General features: G+C 42.8%; 1 protein-coding gene and 1 long non-coding RNA gene across 8 annotated transcripts in view; one reads left to right on the forward strand and one right to left on the reverse strand.

Moving 5' to 3' along the window:
* Window positions 1-21,950, forward strand: part of LOC105478008 (sodium leak channel, non-selective) — a 369,785-nt gene that overhangs the window by 345,796 nt on the left and 2,039 nt on the right. For all 5 annotated transcript variants that reach the window (XM_071081072.1, XM_071081074.1, XM_071081073.1 and 2 more), the window contains 9 exons: window positions 2,313-2,381; window positions 3,694-3,842; window positions 4,680-4,773; window positions 9,258-9,390; window positions 10,048-10,163; window positions 12,261-12,418; window positions 15,648-15,798; window positions 17,788-17,937; window positions 19,711-19,828. In XM_071081072.1, coding sequence (XP_070937173.1) covers window positions 2,313-2,381; window positions 3,694-3,842; window positions 4,680-4,773; window positions 9,258-9,390; window positions 10,048-10,163; window positions 12,261-12,418; window positions 15,648-15,798; window positions 17,788-17,937; window positions 19,711-19,828 — 1,138 coding nt within the window. The remainder of the gene's footprint in view (window positions 1-2,312; window positions 2,382-3,693; window positions 3,843-4,679; window positions 4,774-9,257; window positions 9,391-10,047; window positions 10,164-12,260; window positions 12,419-15,647; window positions 15,799-17,787; window positions 17,938-19,710; window positions 19,829-21,950) is intronic.
* Window positions 12,414-21,950, reverse strand: part of LOC139359053 (uncharacterized) — a 351,645-nt gene continuing 342,108 nt past the window's right edge. The window contains exons 5-6 of one of the 3 annotated variants that reach the window (XR_011614617.1): window positions 15,054-15,176; window positions 12,414-14,055 (exon numbers count right to left, since the gene is read on the reverse strand). This is a non-coding gene — a long non-coding RNA (uncharacterized lncRNA). Of the gene's footprint in view, window positions 15,177-21,950 lie in introns of all 3 variants that reach the window. The other 2 variants (XR_011614618.1, XR_011614616.1) reach the window with 2 other exon arrangements.

Here is a 21,950-nt window from a genome sequence, read left to right on the forward strand (position 1 = left end):
AATCACCAGAATTGCCCCAGTGGGAATTCTGTGTGTGGACTCCAACCACACATTTTCCTTCTGCACTGCCCCAGCAGAGGTTCTCCATGAGGGCTCTGGCCCCACAGCAAACTTCTGCCTTGACATTTAGTTGTTTCTATATATCCTGTGAAATCTAGGCAGAGGTTCCCAAACCTCAGTTCTTGACTTCTGTTCACCCACAGGCCCAACACCATGTGTAAGCCACCAAGTCTTGGGACTTGCACTCTTTGAAGCATTGGCTTGAGCTGTACACTGTCGTCTTTTAGCCATGGCTGGAGCAGAAACTGCTAGAAGGCAGGGCACCATGTCCCAAAGCTGCATAGAGCAGGGGGAGCCTGCCCACAAAACCATTTTTCCCTCCTAGGCCTCCAGGCCTGTGATGGAAGGGGCTGCCATGAAGGTCTCTGGCATGCCCTGGGGACATTTTCCCCATTGTCTTGGTGATTAGCATTTAGCCCCTCGTTACTTATGTAAATTTGTACAACTGGCTTCAATTTCTCCCTAGTAAATGAGGTTTTCTTTTCTATAAAATCATCAGACTGCATATTTTCCAAATATTTATATTCTGCTTCCTCTTGAATACTATGTCACTTAGAAATTTATTCTACCAGATACCCTAAATCATCTCTCTCAAATTCAAGGTTCCACAGATCTCTAGGGCAGGGGCAAAATGCCGCCAGTCTCTTTGCTAAAGCATAACAAGAGTCACTTTTGCTCCAGTTCCCAATAAGTTTCTTATCTCCACCTGAGACCACCTCAGCCTGGACTTCATTGTCCATATCACTATCAGTATTTTGGTCAAAGCCATCCAACAGGGCTCTAGGAAGTTCCAAACGTTCCCATATCTTCCTGTCTTCTTCTGAGTCCTCCAAACTGTTCCAACCTCTGCCTGTTACCCAGTTCCAACGTTGCTTCCACATTTTCAGGTATCCTTATAGTAGCCCCCCACTCTAAGTACGAATTTACTGTATTAGTCCTTTTTCATGCTGATATGGAAAAATACCCAAAACTGGGTAATTTGTAAAGGAAAGATGTTTAATTGACTCACAGTTCTGCATGGCTGGGAAGGCCTCAGAAAACTTACAATCATGATGGAAGGGGAAGCAAACACATCCTTCTCCACATGGTGGCAGGAAGAGGTATGAGTGACCAGTGAAAGGGGAAGCCCCTTATAAAACTATCTGACCTCGTGAGACTTAATCATCACAAGAATAAGATGAGGGAAACCACCCCGATGATTCAGTTATCTCCACCAGGTCCCTCCCATGATACGTGGGGATTATGGGAACTACAATCCAAGATGAGATTTGGGTGGGAACACAGCCAAACCATATCAAAATGCAACCTAAAGCTACTCAGTCCAAGCAAAAGTCAAGTAGACTCCCTAATCCCAGATAACCTCAGAGAGGAAATCTTAAACCCAAAAGACCGATTTGCCTTTTCTGCCTAACTGCTTTTGTTCTTCTCCAAGAACATCTTTGGCCTTGGAAGGATGCTCACTCTCCACCGTATTTTGCAGTGGACTATTGGGAAGGAAAGTTCCCTATCCAAAGATGCTATGTGCACATTCATGTGCTTGGACCTCACCAAGGATCTTGCTGGATCCCCTTCCCGGGGCCCATCTGTGACTGTCATCATTTGGCTAGGCAAGCCTCCTTGAGAGTAATCACACTCTGGCATCGGCTGAGTGTTAAGGTTGTTATTGCAGCTATAGCTGGTGGGATCTTTGTTTCTCAAATGAAGCTTTCTTATTCATAAAGTGCAGTCATCTCTTCCTGGTAATCACACCCTTGAAGAAAGAGCTGGATGTGTTCCTGAGCAGGGAGGACCTCTCTGAAATCAGCTTAGAGGAATGACTGTGTATTTGTTCTTCAGTGGTGTCTAGAATCTGACTTCTGGCAATCTTTTCCACCATCAGCCCTTTCTTTTTGCCAGGATTCCTTTATCTCCTATGTCATTTGACCTTCCTATGTTGCACCATTATCCTATGTTTTTCACACCATATATACAAAAGAGCTGGTCACCATTTTATGTAAAATGAATTTCAAAATACAGAATTTAACTGAGTAAAACAGAACCCGAAGTTTCATTTGAGATTGAATTTTAAATCTAATATTTATTCATGAGTTTTTGCAGTGACCTTTTCAGCACCTTTTTTAGATAACTTTCTTACAAGAATTTATACATATTCAGCTAATTATTCAGTATACTTCACGGAATACTTAAAAAATGGAACTGTAACAAGATCATTTGTGCAAATTATGAGAGGCTGTCTTCTGTTTAAATTTCAGAATGCATATACCTACATGATGGGCGCTTGTGTGATTGTATTTAGGTTTTTCTCCATCTGTGGAAAACATGTAAGTACCTTGTGAAGAATCTTATTCAAGGTTATATATGTGTTAATGAAAGAATGGCAATTAATTGATTACAGCCTTACCTCCAGGTATTTAGGGATGTAGTCACAAATTACTAGACATCATAAGTCAAGATTAACAAATATTAAATATTATTAAATGAATCATTAATAAAAATTAAATAATTATTAAATGAATTAGTTATCATTCAATGTGTTTCCTGCCATTTATGTTGCCTATTCTTTATATTCAATAATTAAATTAAATTTATTAATTTAAAGATAACATATCAGTCATGAATAAAACCAATATTCTTAATTCTTAATGAATTTTTATTTTTATTTTCAATAAAGTTATGTAACTTTACTTCACAGAAAAATAATCTTTAATGAATTTGTATGTTTCCATGATTCCAGTTTTTTTTTGAGACAGAGTGTCTTGCTCTGTCACCAGGCTGGAGTGCAGTGGCGGGATCTTGGCTCACTGTTTTCTCCACCTCCCAAGTTCAAGTGATTCTCCTGCCTCAGCCTCCCAAGTAGCTGGGATTACAGGCATGCGCCACCACACCCAGCTAATTTTTGTATTTTTAGTAGAGACAGGGTTTCACCATGTTAGCTGGGATGGGATTCCAGATTTTTTAATATTATTTGTTAATGTTCATGGGTATACTCCACATATATTTTTCATTTTTTACAATGCTGTTTCCTTTTTTATTATAAACATTATTTCATATATACATTCCATATGTACACATAACCAATATATTTAATATTTTATAGTTATTTAGTATTATACCATTGCTTAGGTTTGTTTCTGTGAAAGTTTATTTGTCGAGAAACCTGAGTTTACTTGCTATCAGTCAAAAATGTGTAGCCCGTATCATAGAGAATTGAGGAGCAGGAGAAGAGAAAATGGAAGGTGAAAATGCTTAATGTTACTCTTATTAATTTGTGTGAAGAGGCTGAAATGTTTGAAGTAAGAATAACATTCACCCAATGCCTGGTGGGTTTTGAGAATATTTAGATTTAATACCTTATAGAAAGCAACTTCCAAATGATACACCTAAGAATCACTTTTGAGCCAATCTGCTTAAAAATTAGTTGCTACCCAGGTCTTCCATAGCTTAATGGATTGAATATTCTCTCTCTCTCTCTCCTTCCCACTCTCTCTCTCTCTCTCTCTCTCTCTCTCTCTCTCTCTCTCTCCCCCCTCCCCCTCCCCCTCCCCCCTTCCCTCTCTCTCTCTCTCTCTTTCTCTCTCCCTCTCCCTCTCCCTCTCCCTCTCTCTCTCTCTGCTTCCCACCCCTGGTCCCCAGGTAACGCTAAAGATGCTCCTCTTGACAGTGGTCGTCAGCATGTACAAGAGCTTCTTTATCATAGTAGGCATGTTCCTCTTGCTGCTGTGTTACGCTTTTGCTGGAGTTGTTTTGTTTGGTACTGTGAAATACGGGGAGAACATTAACAGGTTGGTGTATATTTATCTTTCTATTCATTTATCAAGCAAACCCTTTAGTAATAAAATTTTAAATAAACAAATGTTTTTTGTCTACTAAAGTCTAGGAGAGGTAAAAGGGAAGTAATCTGTTGGAAATTAAAATAAAATAGCCAAGTTTTAAATGATATTTTTCCAGTTGAAAAAGGTTATTCAACTGAAAAGGTCTAATTTCAAAACCTTAGAAAATTTAGAAATAAAAGAAAACAAAAAGAATCCATAATTCCACCAATATTCAGTAATCATCACTCCCAATTCCAGCACTTTTTCTATCTACATATTGCCAAAAAATGATACACTATTTTTAGTTGGAACAATTTTAAGATAACTTTGGGTTTCTTTCTCAGGAAAATATGGGAAGTTAGAAGCCCCCCAAATGGTTGTAATATATGAAAAGCAGTTTTCAATGATTTGCCTAAGTTTTATGGATGCATCTCATTTTTTTTTTTAAGTCCTGATACAACAAAGTATATACCGATATGTCTGGTTGTAGGAATTAGCTACATGGCTGCCCCACCTTTTATAGCATCCTCCAAGTGAAAGAAGGAATCACTTAGTTGCCAAAGCCTGCCTACTTAGTCATTCAAGATGAATGGCAATAAATTAGTGGTCATGCCAGAGTTGGGTGTTCAGACAGCTATATTTGGAGGCAAGTATAAATGACAAACTAATAAAAAGGTATAACCTTTGGAAAAGGTAACTTAGCAACCAAATTTACTACAACCTCCACTTGTTTTGGTGGTGGCAAACTATGCTATTTCATGACAAACCCTTCTATTCACATTCTGTTAATTTTTTTTCTTAAATTAGGCATGCAAACTTTTCTTCGGCTGGCAAAGCTATTACCGTACTGTTCCGAATTGTCACAGGTGAAGACTGGAACAAGATTATGCATGACTGTATGGTAAATATCTCTCACCATGAACAAAACTTAGACTTAGAATCAGCATGAAAGTCTTGCAACCCAATGTTGGCAGGATCATCCTTGTTAGCATCAAGACTTTGTGTATGAAATATAAATCCTGACACTTCAGTCCATAAAATTGCATTATTACACATTCCAATGCATGAATATTTAGGGAAAAATACTCAATTAACCCAACCTGAGCTATTGTAGTTCCATTCAACAAATATGCATTCTGTGGGTGTTGTTCTTTCCCTCCCATCTTTAATATTTTGGTAATCAAAGTCAAACAGGGGCCCTTTAATTTAACATATTCAGTAGATAGTTCACTGCCCCTCAGCTATATGCTAGGTGCTAGGTCTTCAGCAACTCCAAGGCACACTCCGGGAGCTTACCTCAAGGGCTCTGAGCTACTCTTCCTTTATACTATAAAGTATACTTTATACTTCCTTCTTACTATACCCTGTCTTCCCCAAGCATCATCCTTCTGGTATCAGTTTAAACATCCATTCCTTCAGGTGTTTTGCCTTCAGCTAAGACAGCCAGCTATATGTTCTTATGCTGCTCTATAGTTCTCCTTTGTAATAAGTATCACAGCTGTAGTGAATTATTGGCTTACATTCATTTATTTTCTCTCTTTCTCACTATAGGACAGACCAATGCTATCTTATAAAAGTTCTGCAGTGGTGGAAATCTGCACTGTCTAATTTGGGGAGCCACTAGCCATATGTGGTTATGGGGCACTGAAAATACGACTAACACAACTGAGGAACTGAATTTTAGTTTTAATTTTATATTATTACATTTTAATTAACATAAATTTAAATTTACATCGCTGCATGGAGCTAGTGGTCACCATATTGGATTACACAGCATCCAACTGTCAGCAGGAAGAAGGGACTGGGCCTATGTCTTTCTTACCAGTCTCTCCCCAAACTTGGCACAAACCTAGCACAAAGTAGGAGCACTAGGACTTCATGCATGAATTAACAAGGAGAATTTGCCAAATCAAATAGAACACAACGCAAAATTTAACGAATCTTAAATAAAAATACAAGCAGAATGCTGGGATTAAAGAAGAAAGAGCTAGTTTCTCTGGCTGAGAAAAACCAGAAAGTGCTGTCAGAGGCATTGGCATTTTATTGAGCCTGTAAACAATGAGAGAGTTTTTGATGACTTAAGTCTTGTGCTATTCCATAGCATCCCATGAGCCTGTTCCAGGAATGGGGCTCACTCCTTACACAATTTGAACGTGAATTTGCTATGTACAGGCACACCTTGTTTTACTATGCTTCACTTATTGCCTTTTGCAGACTTTGCATTTTTACAAAGTCTTGTGTAAAAGACTTTATGGCAATCTTGTGTTGAGCAGATCTATCAGGGCCATTTTTCTAATAGCATGTGTTTGCTCACTTTCTGGTTCTTTATCACATTTTGGTAATTCTCACTAGTTCAGACTTTTTCATTATTATTATATCTGTTTTGGTGATCTGTGATCAATGATCTTTTGATGTTTCTTTTGTAATTGTTTTGAGGGGTGCCATGAATCATGCTCAATAAGATGGAGAATTTAATTGATAAATGTCATATGTCTTCTAACTGCTGCACCAAAGAGCTGTTTCTCCAACGCTTCTCTCTTTTCTTGGGCCTCCCTATGTCCTGAGACACAACAATATTGAAATTAGGCCGATTAATAACCCTACAATGGCCTATAAGTGTTCAAGTGAAAAGAAGATTCACACATCTCTCACTTTAAATCAAAAGCTAGAAATGATTAAGCTTACGGAGAATGGCATGTCAAAAGCCATGTTAGCCCAAAAGCTAGGTCCCTTGCACCAAATAGTTACTCAAGTTGTTAATTCAAAGGAAAAGTTCTTGAAGGGAATTAAAATGCTACTCCAGTGAACACATGACTGATAAGAAATAGCCTTATTGCTGATATGGAGAAAGTTTTACCGGTCTGAATAGAAGATCAGACTAGCCACAACATGCCCTTAAGCTAAAGCCAAATGCAGAAGAAGGCCCTTACTCTCTTCACATTTATGAAGGGTGAGAGAGGTGAGAATGCTGCAGAAAAAAATATTCGATGCTAGCAAAGGTTGGTTCATGATGTTTAAGGAAAGAAAGAAGCCATCTCCATATTATAAAAGTGTAAATGCTGCTGATGTAAAAGCTGTGGCAAGTTATCTAGAAGATGTACCTAAAATAATTAATTAAGGTGGCTTCACTTAAACAATGGATTTTCAATGTAGACAAAACATCCTTCTATTGGAAGAAGATGCCCTCTAGAACTTTCATAGCTAGAATGGAGAGGTCAATGCCTGGCTTCAAAGCTTCAAATGACAGACTGACTCTGTTGTTAGGGACTAATGCAGCTGGTAACTTTCAGTGGAAGCTAATGCTCATTTACCATTCCAAAAATCCTAGGTCCCTGCTATGGTTTGACTGTGTCCCCACCCAAATCTCATCTTGAGTTGTAGTTCTCTTAATCTCCCTGTGTCATGGGAGGGACCAGGCAGAGATAATTGAATCATGGGAGTGGTTTCTTCCATCCTGTTCTTGTGATACTGAGTGAGTTCTCACTATAGCTGTCATGAGATGTGATGGTTTTATAAGGGGCTTTCCCCCGATTTGCTTGGCACTTCTTGCTGCCACCATGTGAAGAAGGACATGTTTGCTTCCCCTTCCGCCATGATTGTAAGTCTCCTGAGGCCTCCCCATCCCTGCTGAACTGTGAGTCAATTAAAGCTCTTTTCTTTATAAATTACCCAGTCTCAGGTATGTCTTTATTAGCAGCGTGATAATGGAGTAATACAGTCTCTTAAGAATTACGCTAAATTTACCCTGCCTGTGCTCTATAAATGAAACAACAAAGCCTGGATGACAGAACAGCTGTTTACAGCATGGTTTTCTGGATATTTAAGCCCACTCTTGAGACCTACTGCTCAGGAAAGAAAAGATTCCTTTCAAAGTAGTACTGCTCATTAACAATGCATCTACCTGGTCAACCAAGAGCTGTACCAGCAGATGTATAAGGAGATTAATGTTGTTTTCATGCCTGCTAACACAACATCCATTCTGTCCATGGCTCAAGGAGTCATTTCAACTTTCAAGTCTTATTATTTCAGAAATAGATTTCATAAGGTGAATAGCTGCGATAGATAGTGATTCCTCTGATGAATCTGGGCAAAGTACATTGAAAAACCTCTAGAAAGGATTCACTATTCTAGATGCCATTAGGAACATTCATGATTCATGGAAGGAGGTCAAAATATAATCAGCATTAACAGGAATTTGGAAGAAGTTGATTCCAGTCATTATGGATGACTTTGAGGGGTTCAAGACTTCAGTGAAGGAAGTCACTGCACATGTGGTTGGTAGATATAGCAAGAGAACTAGAATTAGAAATGGAACCTGAAGATGTGACCAAATTGCCACAGTCTCCTGATCAAACTTGAAAGAATGAAGATTCCTCCTTATGGATGATTAGAGTGGTTTCTTGAAATGGAACCTACTCTTGCAGAAGGTGCTATGAACGTAGTCATAATGACAACAAAGGATTTATAATGTTACATAAAATTACTCAATAAACCAGCAGCAGGGTTTGAGAGGATTGACTCCAAATTCGAAAGAAGTTCTATTGTGGGTAAAATGCCAGCAAACAGCAACATATGCTGCAGAAAAATCTTTCATGAAAGGAAGAGTCAGTTGATACGATAAACTTCCATGTTGTCTTGTTTTAAGAAATTGCCACAGCCACCCCAGCCATCAGCAGCCACCACCCTGCTCAGTCAGCGGCTGTCAACATTGAGGCAAAGCCCTCCACCACCAGCAGAAGATTACAACTCACTGAAGGTTCAGATGATTGTTAGCTTTTCTTAGCAATAAAAATACTTTTTATTAAGGTCCGTACCTTTTTGGACATAATGCCATTGTGCACTTAATAAGCCACAGTATGGTATAAACATGACTTGCATATGCACTAGGAAACCAAAACATGCGTGGGACTTGTTTTATTGCAGTATTCGCTTTATCGCAGCAGGCTGGAACTGAAACTGCAATGTCTCCAGGGTATACCTGTAGAGTGTATATTCCCAAATCTTAACCCGTTACTTCAGTCAGAGAAAAACTTGCAAATGTCTTTTTATTTGATTTTCTGCAGTTTGCATCACAGTGGCTACTTATCACTTGGGGCTAGTGGCGGAGGCAGAAAGAGTATCTAGTGGAGATCAGTTCATTTTCATTGTGCTTTTAAAAATGGCAGTAACCTTGGGATTCTACAAGATAACAGCATACAATAAGTGAAATATTCTTTATTTTTGCTATAGATGATGTACCCAATGTATGTGGCTTTTGAAAGCTTACTTTGAAGTTAATTATATTCTATATGTTTAGGAATCTATTCATTAACTATAGTCAGCTAAAAGAAATTTCTATTCTCTACTCTTATCCTCTCCTTCTTCTTCTGCCCCAATGCCCCAAAGGTTCAGCCTCCTTTTTGTACTCCGGATGAATTTACATACTGGGCAACAGACTGTGGAAACTATGCTGGGGCACTTATGTATTTCTGCTCATTTTATGTCATCATTGCCTACATCATGCTAAATCTGCTTGTAGGTAAGTGATGTTAGTTGAATACTTTTTACTCTTTAAACTCAGGTACTTAGATAATTATGTATGATTTTCAAGCAATTATCTTGGATTGCTTGGGGTGGGTGTTTCATGGCATTAATTATAAATTGTTGTCTCTCAATCCAGAAGCTGAAAAGACCTTTGAAAGGCATGTAAATGACAGTTGACTGCAATTTTAAGAGTTGTACCATTTATTATGATCATTAATTTCAAAAGAGCTCTTCTCATGGACTGAGTTGAACAAATATCAGAGAGGACTGTCTAGCCTTGAAATATCACATTTATATTTTTGAAAGGTACACCTTATTCACCCAGCCGTGGGGCCACCCAGAACTCAATTTGACCTTTAAAAATGGCCCTGGAGCTCTAAACTAAGAGTTAAAGCCAGCTGGCATGACTATCTCTATACACAGAATGTGTGTTTGTGCTTATGACCCTCATGCTTTGGAAAGGCAGGAGCTGCAGAAATAGCTTAGTCCAAGTGTAAACATGCCAATTTGGAAACCATACTAAAAGCACTTTAAAAATCTGGCTTATGATGTAGGTGATAGAATCCATTATTAATAATGGATGTTTTACTCTTTCTGAAATATGACAGATTAGCATAATTGTCTAACTTCTGAATTTTTCTTTTTTTAAAAGCCATAATTGTTGAGAATTTCTCCTTGTTTTATTCCACTGAGGAGGACCAGCTTTTAAGTTACAACGATCTTCGCCACTTTCAAATCATATGGAACATGGTGGATGATAAAAGAGAGGTATGGGAGTGGGTTGTTGTTTCATGCCCCACCTCAAAGAGACTTACCAACATGTCTCAAACATTTAAATGGTTTTGAGGCTGGCAAAGATTTCTTAAAATTAGCCAAAGTAGCTGCGGTTTGCTCTTCCTCTTGTCATTGCCGTCATCAACCTCCACCTCCTTCCCTTCCTCCTACTCCTCCTCCTCCACCCCCTCCCCCACCCCCTCCCCCTCCTCGTCTACCCCCTCCTCCTCCTCATCTACCCCCTCATCCACCCCCTTCTCCTCCACCCCCCCTCCTCCTCCTCCCCCTCCTCCTCCACCCCCTCCTCCTCCTCCTCCCCCTCCTCCTTCACCCCCTCCTCCTCCTCCCCCTCCTCCTCCTCCACCCCCTCCTCCTGCTCATCCATCCCCTCCTCCTCATCTTCCCCATCTTCCCCCTCCGCCTCCTCCTTCTCCTCTACCTCTACCTCCTCTTCCCCCACCTCCTTCTTCTCCACTTCCTCCTGTTCCTCCTCCTCCTCCTCTTCTCTCTTCCTCATCCTAGCACACACTCAGGCACAGTTCTAGGCACTGAGGATATAGCAATGAACAAGATGGAACAGCTCCTGTACTCACAGAGTTTACATTCTAATAGGTGGAGACAAATAATAAAAAGTGAAATAATAATAGTATTAGTAGCAGTATTTCCAGAAGTTAAAACTATAGACAGTAGTTGGGGTTGGGCTACACCGGCAGGAATGGCCATGAAGGAGGCCTGAGGGGTGCTGTGGGACATTATGTCTGAACAACACAAGGAAGGTTCTGCCAGAGTATTTGGAAGAGAGATCTGGAAATAGTTCAAGAAGAGTTGATGAAGGGCACAAAGACCAAGGAGCCAGCATGGGCGTCATAAATGAGGGGCCCTGTCAGTGCCCTCACCCCGATTTTATCCCTCTTCTTGGTACCCCCGCCCACCCAGGCTCCAGTCTCAAGGGCTTTCAAGATAGTGTGTGCCCTGCGTGCAGGGGATCTGACCTCACTCTCAGCTCCTCAGGACCCACCTGTCTCTCCATAACTGTCACCCCGCTTTAATGTAATACACACATGAAGAACACACTACCCTGCACACTGAGATGTCAGTAACTGGCAGGCAGTCATGCTCACTAGTGTTCTGCCCAGCACTTTCATTCAAAGATCCAGCCAGGGGGGGCATGGTGGTTTGTGTTGCGTGGGAGGTAGCAACACATCTTAGATTCTCAGTGTCTGGATCAGTTCTGACCCAGAAGAGGGCAGAGCTGGGGGCCAAATTCTCTTGTATATAGTTTTTCTAATCCTGAAGAAGACATGAAAAGGAGTTATCTCTTTTTTTTTTCTTTTTGAGATGGAGTCCCACTCTGTCCCCAGGCTGGAGTGCAGTGGTACAATCTCGGCTAACTGCAACCTCTGACTCCTGGGTTCGAGTGATTCTCCAGCCTCAGCCTCCCGAGTAGCTGGGACTATAGGCACGCACCACTGCATCTGGGTAATTTTTGTATTTTTAGTAGAGACTAGGTTTCACTATGTTGGCCAGGCTGATCTCGAACTCCTGACCTCAGGTGGTCCACCCACATCATGCTGAGATTACAGGCATGATCCACCACAAGTTATCTTTTAGTGGTAGGAAAACTTGCAATAAACATTGAGACATTCCTAGCATCCAGATTGAGTGAAGAGGAGGATTACATGTCTGTGTCTTGTCCATTACCTTGTGTGAGTGCATTATGACCCACTCAGTGCATGCGTTGGAGGCAGAGTCCGTGAGACAGGCCACATGAGCATCAGCCTGGTGAGAGCAAGAGCAGCGTCCTGGGGGGCTGAGGGGGAGCTTCCCATGCCTCACTCCAAATGCTGCAATGTGGTGGCATCCCAGAGAGAGAAATTTATCACTCAGTTTTCCATCCTCTGCTCTTCTCAGTGCACTTAATTCCACCAGGCTCCAAGGAGGTGACCAGCTTTCTTCACATCTGGTGCTAATTATGCTAGCTTTTGAGAAATAGCACCTTTTTTTTTTTTTTTTTTTTTTTTTTTTTGAGAAACCCAAGTGCATCACTGAGGCCTGATGATGATTTGCTGCTGCTTGTGCTCTGCCACACAGGGGGTGATCCCCACATTCCGTGTCAAGTTCCTGCTGCGGCTGCTGCGTGGGAGGCTGGAGGTGGACCTGGACAAGGACAAGCTCCTGTTTAAGCACATGTGCTACGAAATGGAGAGGCTCCACAACGGTGGCGACGTCACCTTCCACGACGTCCTGAGGTACAAGGCAGGCTTTTGCAGGGTTGAACGGGGCCAGAAACTACAGCCGTCAGCCTTCAAGGCCTCTGCAGTGTGTTTCCAACCCAAATGCCACATCTGCTGTGGTCGTGAAGCGGGGTCACATGTCCCAGGTGCTAAGTGCCCTTTCCCGCTGCCCTCCAGTGATCATTTCCAAGTAGGTGCCTCGCAGGGGAGGGCTGGGCAGCCATGCCCTGACGTCCCACAGGGGCCCCTGCCCACGGAAGTGCTCCCTGAGGGAAGAGGTTGAAGGGATCTGGGAGAGCACAGTCCCACCCCTTCCCTATGATGTGGGAGCTGCCCGGAAGAGCTGAATGACTTGCTTGTGGTTACAGGGCTCTGGCAAAGCTGGGACTAACACGTAGAGTGCCTCACTTGCACAGGTCTGATAAGAATTCGCCTGACCTGCTCTGTGATGGTTGCCCCATTGGCTAAAACACCAGATTTTCCACACATTTCATGAGCACCCAGACAGGACAGAGGGTCAAATGGAGTCTCTGCCTTTTCTTCTCCCTGGGAGACTTCTGTATTTGTTTCCTTGGGCTACTGTAACTTGTACCTTAAGCTGAGGGGCTTAAACAACAGAAAGGTATGGTCTCGAAGTCCTGGATGCTGGAAGCCCGAGATGGAGGTATTGCAGGGCTAGTTCCTTCTGAGGCCTGTGAGGGAGAATCTGGCCCAGCCTCTCCCCTGGCTGCGGGGGGTGTGCTGCCAATGTTGGGCATTGCTTGGCTTGTTGAAGCATCAGCCTGGTCTCCCTTCATCTTCACATGGCATTCTGTGTGTGTGTGTGTGTGTGTGTGTATGTATCTATATTCAAATTTCTCCTTTTATAAGAACATCTGTCATATTACATTAGGAGTCCATCCTACTCCACTGTGATCTCATTTTAACTTAATTACTAATTACATCTGCAATATTCTTTTTCCAAATAACATTACATTCTGAGGTACTAGAGGTTAGGACTCCAACACTTCTTTCTTTGGGAGGAAACATTTAACCCATAACAGCTTCTTAAGCAGGAGTCCATGGATAAAACAGAGGCCCATGGACTTGCAAAGGGAAACAATTACATCTTTATTTTCACTAGTCGGTCTTTGAAATGCGGCATTCTCTTCCATGATGAATGTAGGCAACAAACCACAGTCACATTAGTAATATCCATGTCTTTGTTACCAGGAGAAATCATAGATATTTTCAGGTTACATAACTGACTGCCTTGGCTGACATCTTAAAATATCATTTATGCTCACCAGTGCTTCTGAGTTAGGGTAGTCATTTGAGCTCTGCTAGATGGTATTATTTAATGGAATAATAAAGAAGCACTTATGTTACTATATCACTGCTGTTTTAAAGTAATTTGAGAATTGTATTTTAATATAATTGGTTTCCTTTTTAATACTGTATATTTCATTCTGTGCATCTAAAGCATTATTTTAAGAAATGTCCCATAAGCTGCACTGCCACAGGGGCCCGTGCCACAGAAAAAATAAGAGCGATTGACTAGCAGTAGCTATTTTAATCACATAGCAGTACCTACCAGTAGTGCGTGGGGTACTGTGTTGTGTCTCAAATTTCAGGAGAACTCAGGTGTACAGAAATATGCTTGTGGCCAGAAGCTAGAAAAAAAAAAAAAGATCAGATCAGCACAGGAAGAATCTGGGAAAAGTTCTCACGAGTTATCAATTTCACCTCCCACTATTCAGTTCTTCCACGAACAAGCTAAAAAGCAGAAAAAGATGGGACGGAGAAATGCATATGAATCACAGAGGATGTCATCTCTGTCAGAATGTTTCTGAGTCTTTCCTCCTAGTGACAAATTTTTTTAGGTTGACATGAGGCAGATAGGCATACTGTGGTCATTAATAGTTAATATTCAGCCTCTTTGGAACACACTGGTGTATCTAATAAAAATAGACCCAGGCAAAATCAATGGTGGGGCTGTTTCTCCCCTTCCTATTTATTCCCCTAGCCCAGTATATGATAAAAACAGTGAAGATAAAAGCAATGAAGCTTTGATGAGATTCTTGATGAGGCAGGGAAGAGAAAATTCATTTTGTTCCCTCTGTGGTGGTAAGAGATTCAGCAAAGAAGAGAAGTCCACTGTACCAGTGCTCTCAAGAGCCTCCATGCTGTGCTTTGGGCTCTAGGGTAGAAATGAGCTCACAGAAGCGGGTAGCGCACAGGTGCACCAGGGTGCATAGGTCTGAACCATAACCTGGAATCCTGTGGTTACACCTGGGTGCATCACACTGCCAAGAGGGCCTGTCTTCTCCTGTGGTGGTGGACTGCTCAGTCCAGGCATCCTGGGAGCTGCCTTACTGCCCCATGACCCGCGATGCAAAACATCTGCTGTGTTGGCTTCATCTACCACTGCATGGGCCTGTTGTGTGTCGAGGGTTAAAAGGGAGTGGATATTCAACCCTGGGTTTGTTTTGTAGCCTCTAAAATTAATAAAGAAGGCCAGGTGTGGTGGCTCACACCTGTAGTCCCAGCTCTTTGGGAGGCTGAGGCAGGCGGATCATTTGAGGTCAGGAGTGTAAGACCAATCTGACCAACATGGTGAAACCTTGTCTCTACTAAAAATACAAAATTAGCTGGGCGTGGTGGCACATACCTGTAATCCCAGCTACTTGGGAGGCTGAGGCAGGAGAAATGCTTGAACCCAGGAGGCGGAGGTTGCAGCAAGCTGAGATCGCACCATTACACTCCAGCCTGGGCAACAAGAGCGAAGCTCCATCTCAAAAAAAAAAAATAATAATAAGGAAGATACAGAAGGATGAATGAGATAAACAGAGAGGGAAATGGAATGCAGTGGGTAGGAAGGTGTGATGCACAGCCGAGCATATTAACCATCACCACGTGGGGTTAAGTGTGAAGAAAGTATTCGAGGCACAGTCTCCCTTCTGCAGAGAAAGTCCTGAGTCTTTACCTAGCCTGGATCTTTTGTTTTACAGGCACTTAGATGGCACTGCTATAAGAGCCTCACAGATATTAACTTACTTAGTCATTAAATAAAGAAGTTACCAGGACTATCTTTATGAGACACAGAGAGGTGACAGGACCCGCCCAAGACACACGGGTGGTGAGGGGTGGCATCAAACGCTAGACTTGTTAGACGGAGTGATGTCCTCTTTGGATTTTGACATATCTAAAGGTGTAAATCTCAGGTAAATCAGAGCTGCGATTGCGGGTGTGTTCCCCCCACCAGCATGCTTTCATACCGGTCCGTGGACATCCGGAAGAGCTTGCAGCTGGAGGAGCTCCTGGCGAGGGAGCAGCTGGAGTACACCATAGAGGAGGAGGTGGCCAAGCAGACCATCCGCATGTGGCTCAAGAAGTGCCTGAAGCGCATCAGAGCCGTAAGTGAACTAACTGCACACATGCAGGTTGGGTCCCCGCCCTGCCCCGCCTGGAAGTAGGAGGACAAAAGAAAAGAGCTTCATGAACATGGGATTAGCTCCTTCTGTGATCGGCCTTCTATCTCTTTAAACTATGTCCACTACCTCCACTTACAGTGGTCAGATCTTGATGCAGACTTTCACTCTGGTCCACAGTCAGCCCTGCCCTCTGTAGCAGAGTCCATTAGGAGTTTCCATGGAATCCCATTTTTATAATATGACATGAACACTTAAAAAGCAGTTTATTGGCCAGGCGCAGTGGCTCATACCTGTAATCCCAGTACTTTGGGAGGTCAAGGGGGGAGCTCAACTCACTTGAGGCCAGGAGTTGGAGACCAACCTGCCAACATGGCGAAATCCCATCTCTACTAAAAATACAAAAATTAACCGGGCATGGCACACATGCCTGTAATCCCTACTACTCAGGAGGCTGAGGCATGAGAATCACTTGAACCTGGGAGGCAGAAGTTGCAGTGAGCGGAGATCGTGCCACTGCACTCTAGCCTGGGTGACACAGTGAAACTCCGTCTCAAAAAAAAAAAGTTTATTAATATTAAAATATGATGTCCATTTATTAAACTCCACTGTACAAAATTCTAGAATTTTCCACGTTGAATTTGCAAAACTACTTTAAATTGCTGCTAAAAATTTCAACAAACTGTGATAATGTTGTTTATTCTGAAAAGACCACTTCTCAAAATTAATGATGTTTCCTGCTTCCTGAGTTATAAGCCTATAAGATTCTCTAACTCATAAATTAATGAATGTATACTGCGTTGGCATATACTTTGTTTACAGTGAATGTTTCAATGAGATAATTACCTTTATGAATGCTTTTGGCATGTTTCACGGACGGGTAAAAAAACCCAAAGCAATCACTAAACATTTATATGTAACAGCGATTGTTTCAATCTTCTTCCTCAGAGCAACATCAATTGCAGAAACATGTATTTCTATTGGAAGAGAAAAGGTTCCCAGAGAAAAGATACAACTCAACCTCCTATAGCAAGGCCAGCTTCCCAGTGATGTCCCGTCACTGCTGGCCACTGTAGCTATGTTAGCTCCAGGGATCAATCTGTCCTCCTCTAGCTCTGAGAGGGCACAAGGAGCCCTGGCTTTTGTATATGCCAAGACAGATTGGTCTCCTGGATCGGCCTGGAAACTTCAGAACCAAGACAAGCACGAAGGTTTTCTCATCCACCCGAGGCACTTTGCCTCTTACAATTTGCAGGAAAGTGGGAAAGGGGTTGGGGTTGTATTGGCTTAATGAGCCTAGAATAAAATAAGAGGAGAAAAAATAGAATAGCTACATTAGTAATTTTAAATAAGATACAAGCTGGGCAGTATCTCATGCCTGTAATCCCAGCACATCAGGAGACTGAGGCAGGAGGATGGCTTAAGACCAGAAGTTTGAGACTAGCTGGGGCAACAGAGTGAGACCTCCTCTCTGGGAAAAAAATAATTAATTAATTAGCCGGCCACAGTCATGCACACTTTTAGTCTCAGCTTCTCAGAAGGCTGAGGCAGGAGCATAGCTTGAGCCTAGGAGTTTAAGGTTACAGTGAGCTATAATAATCACACCACTGAACTCTAGTCTATGGGACATAGTAGACATAGATCCCATCTCAAAAAAACAACAAAAAAACAGAAAACACCACCAACAAAAAACAAACATAAATAAAACACAAGCATCAATGACCGTCACTATTCCTATTGTTACACAAATGAAAATGGACTGAGAAGTCAACACATACCTCTCTAAGCCCACTTTTGCATCAGCCTACCTTAATTGAACGTTGAAATTAGTTCAGGATCTTTACCTGGAAATTCCTAAGAGGTCACCAATCATGCGGGTCTTAGGAGAGGGGAGAAGAAAATATGATTTGTGTGGCGGTGGGGCAGGTGCGATGCTGGGTTTATTTTACTAAACAAACAATCGCATTTCCATAGAAACAGCAGCAGTCATGCAGTATCATCCACAGCCTGAGAGAGAGTCAGCAGCAAGAGCTCAGCCGGTTTCTGAACCCGCCCAGCATTGAGACCACCCAGCCCAGTGAAGACACGAATGCCAACAGTCAGGACAACAGCATGCAACCCGAGGTATGGGCACGAGGCGTCCTCCATCCCAGGACACTCCGTGGGCTTCTTTCTTTTAATAAAAATAAATAAAATGGGTGCTGGTCACATCATTCAAACAAGGTGACAATATTTCTAATAGGAATATTTTCATTTTAAAAAAAAAAGACAATGGAAATCCATTGATCCAGATTACGTCTGTGTCTTTGCCATCTTGGATGTAGTTGAGGTTATTTAAAAATATTCTGATTCATATGAATGCCAAAAAACAGTTAATGCCCTGAACTTTGTAATTCTGTAGTTTTATTTTTGTCTAAAGAGTGAACATCAGATCTAAGGGCTGCATTTTAATCTGGAAATATTACATGGAGTATGGTTTACATGAAACTCTGCCCTAAATGTTTTCCTGTCCTCACTAAAGTCATAGAAATTTGTGGTAGAATCAGTGAAAATGTTTGTAATTGGCTTTCAACCTCCTTAATCAGACTCATTGAAGATGTATCCTTTCTTGGTTGGGTATCAGAAGAACATATGGAATTCAGGACAGTTGGCTTGAGGAGTTTTTATTTATTAGGTCACGGCATATTTTCATTTTCAAACTTGATGTATGTGTCTATTTTAAAAAGTAGAGGGAGTTATCAGTGTCCTGGAGAGTCCTGTGCTGTGAGAAGCAGCTGCCTGGGAGGACCTGCCCCTTTATGAGGCAGCAGTTACAATTTGAGGTTAACAACGTGGAGCTGATCCTGTACTCTGTGCAGAGCCCCAAGAGCACCAGGCTCCGTGAAGTGCAGCACTGCAGCCAGGGGCCGGGAGTACCTTTGGAAGCCTAAGGCTCCATGGCCCAGCAGGGTGCTCCAGGAGGCCCACTGGTGCCATAGCCCAGTTTTCAATAGATTTCATGTTTTGGGCTCCCCAGCCTTTAGAAATTATCTGCCACCGACTGCAGGGATTTCTGTAGAGTTAGTCAACCAAGGGGCAAGGTGAGGCATCTACAGTGGCCTTGCCACTGGTCACCCTGAAGATGGTTGGCAATGTCTCGCATGGGGGAGGGAGGCAGGCTGAGGTCAGGAAAGACAGTGAGACAGGGCCAATGAGGCCGGGGAAAGTGACGATTGTAGAGGCCTCTGTTTTTAGATGAAAAAGCCTAAGAGGTGACACACACACACACACACACACACACACACACACACACAAACACACACAAAAATCCAAGAGGGTATATCAAAGAGATGTGAAGACCAAGGCTTTTAGAAAAGGGAGAGGTGACAGGTGAACCCGAGAACAGGTGAAATGTGTGGGATGTCTTGGCATCTCTCTTTGACTTTAGCTTAGATTGTTACCGGCTCCATCCTCCGCCAGGGCCCATCATACAGCTTTGCCTGAAGAGAACTCTTTCCCTGAGGCTCTAAGTGTGGATCTCCAGGCTGGTGAAAGTAGACTTCCCCTGTCCAGCCGGTCCCCACGGCCCCACCTTCCTTCCTTCAGTGTCCCGTCCTTGCCCCCTGATTTGCCAGCAAAGATATGAAGGGAAACAATGACATTCTCAGGCACGGAGGGGACTGAGGCAGTGGGGGTTTCCTGGGAAGAGCGGTGTCCCCTTCAGCACGACGTGCAGTGGTAGCTCTTTTGCTTCTGTGACCCTTTATACCCGTGTTCCCTTTTCCCCATTATGGACATTCTGAGTCCATGTTGTTCTTCCTGCTTGTCCTCCTGCCATGTGTTTTCCTTTCTTATAGTAAAAGGAGGAGAGCACAGGGTTGAGAAACACAGTAACTGCATGCTTCTCCTCCCATGCAGACAAGCAGCCAGCAGCAGCTCCTGAGCCCCACGCTGTCAGATCGAGGAGGAAGTCGGCAAGATGCCGCCGACGCAGGGAAACCCCAGAGGAAGTTTGGGCAGTGGCGTCTGCCCTCAGGTGGGTACATCCAGGCATTTCTCCAGCGATCGAGGCATTTGAGAGGTATTTACTCTGTTTGTGTGTTTGGGGTCTTGCCTTTCAAAATGCACGTCTGCATCTACAGTTGTTTACAGACAGCAACATAATGAAAAATGTAGTCTTGTCAAAAACACTGCCCCCAAAAATAACTTCTCTAAATATGACTTACATTAGCCCCCATTTTCTGGGTACATTTCAGGCTATCGTGGTTGAGAAGCCAGCACCTATGAAAAAGCCAAGATTCAGAAAGAGGGAGAGATTTCCAAGGGCTTTCTGTGTGCCTCAAGGCATGCTCAAACATGGGCAAAATGTATTTAATTGAAGAGGGAGTGGGCAGATGCACTCATTCAGAAAATGCCACCAAGTTCTCCAAAAAGGGACAGGCCTCCTATTTGTCTCAGAACACTTTGCAGCTGAGCTGGTCACTGGCTTTAGGCAAGCTGCTTTACCTCCGTACAGTAACAAAACAACAAAAAACATGTGGTACTCACTGTATGCCAGTCACTCTCCTAAGTGCATTACTTGTGTTCTCTCATTCAATCCTTTCCTTTAATAAACCCATTATTTTCCATATTTTACTGATTCAGTCAGAGAATTTTCTTCTATGAGCTTCTTCTGTATAGGGTTTTGGACAGCCAGGATAATCCCATTAAAAGCACTCAGGAATGGAGGGAGAGCAGTGTTCCCCACAGCCCAGTGTCCTTGTACATGTTTTTCTCTATAGATAACTAACTTCATGCTAAAGCAGGAGCTTTATAATGATCTTTAGCTGTGCCCCAACGTCAGCCCAATCGAAGTTAGATGTGTAGCATATGTGTTCCACAAAGCAGATGACAGCACAGCTTACATTTTGAGGCTGACGATGTTCCGTGGATCTTCACTGGGACTACCACCAAGGAAAGTATCCCCTTTCATATTCAAGAATTTATTTTTCAGAGATCAGAGAAGATGTAGGTTCCTCCTGATTCAAACACAGCAGAGAATGACAGCATCAAGACAAAGCAGATGGTGGTACCAGGTCAAAAAAAGCCTTCAACTACAAGCTGACTAGGTTCAGTTTTATCCTGGAGGCAATTAGGACCTAGCAAAGATCTCTGAGCATATGTGATTTTTGGAATCTATGCTTTAGGACGTTGACTTGGCACCAAAGGACGAATTGTCCACAGCAGAGCCTGGAGGCAGGTTACAAGCTGGAGGAAGTTACCACTGTGTGAGCATGAGGCAACAAGGGCATGGACAGAGCTGGGGGCCAGATGCTGCAGGGACAGATAGGAGAGGTGACCTGGGGAGAATGCACAGTCCTTGGTATTCATTTAAATGGACAAAAGAAATGATGCTGTCAAAAGTACTTCCATTGGGCCGGGTGCAGTGGTTCACCCCTGTGATCCCAGCACTTTGGGAGGCCGAGGCAGGTGGATCATTTGAGGTCTGGAGTTCAAGACCAGCCTGGCCAACATGGTGAAACCCTGTCTCTACTAAAAATACAAAAATTAGCTGACCAGTAGTGGTGCGTACCTGTAATCCTAGCTACTTGGGAGGCTGAGGCAGGAGAATCGCTTGAGCCTGGGAGGCAGAGGTTGTGGTGAACCAAGATTGTGCCACTGCACTCCAGTCTGGGTGAGAGAGAGAGAGAGAGAGAGAGAGAACCTGTCTCAAAAAAAAAAAAAAAACCCAAAAAAACAAAACTTCCACTGGTCCATGCCTAGGTGGTCCCCACCAAAAACTGTGATCATGAAATAGACATGATCTTGGGGTCAGGCTGAGTTTGGGGAGGCAGAGGGCAAGAAAAATAGTATTTTGAGGGGGCAGCAACAATGTCACCAGGTGTCATGCTATGCACTTTCTTAAGTCATCTCATGTAACCTGTTTTAATCCTGACAATAGTGTAATTAGGACATTTTCATTGTCTTCATCTTACAATGGAGGAAACTTGGATTCAGAGAGATGAAGTTGCCCATAGTTACATATCCACAGGTTACAGAGGTGGGTCCCAAGACCATGACTGTGAGGCCCCAGAACCACACCTTTCCTCCTGTGCCCTCACTGCAGCCCTCCTCGCCTTCACTGTGGGTCACAGTCTCCTTCCTTTTTGTTTTTTTCT

This window comes from Macaca nemestrina, chromosome 16 (genome assembly GCF_043159975.1).
Source record: "Macaca nemestrina isolate mMacNem1 chromosome 16, mMacNem.hap1, whole genome shotgun sequence".
In the NCBI taxonomy this organism is placed as follows: domain Eukaryota; kingdom Metazoa; phylum Chordata; class Mammalia; order Primates; family Cercopithecidae; genus Macaca; species Macaca nemestrina.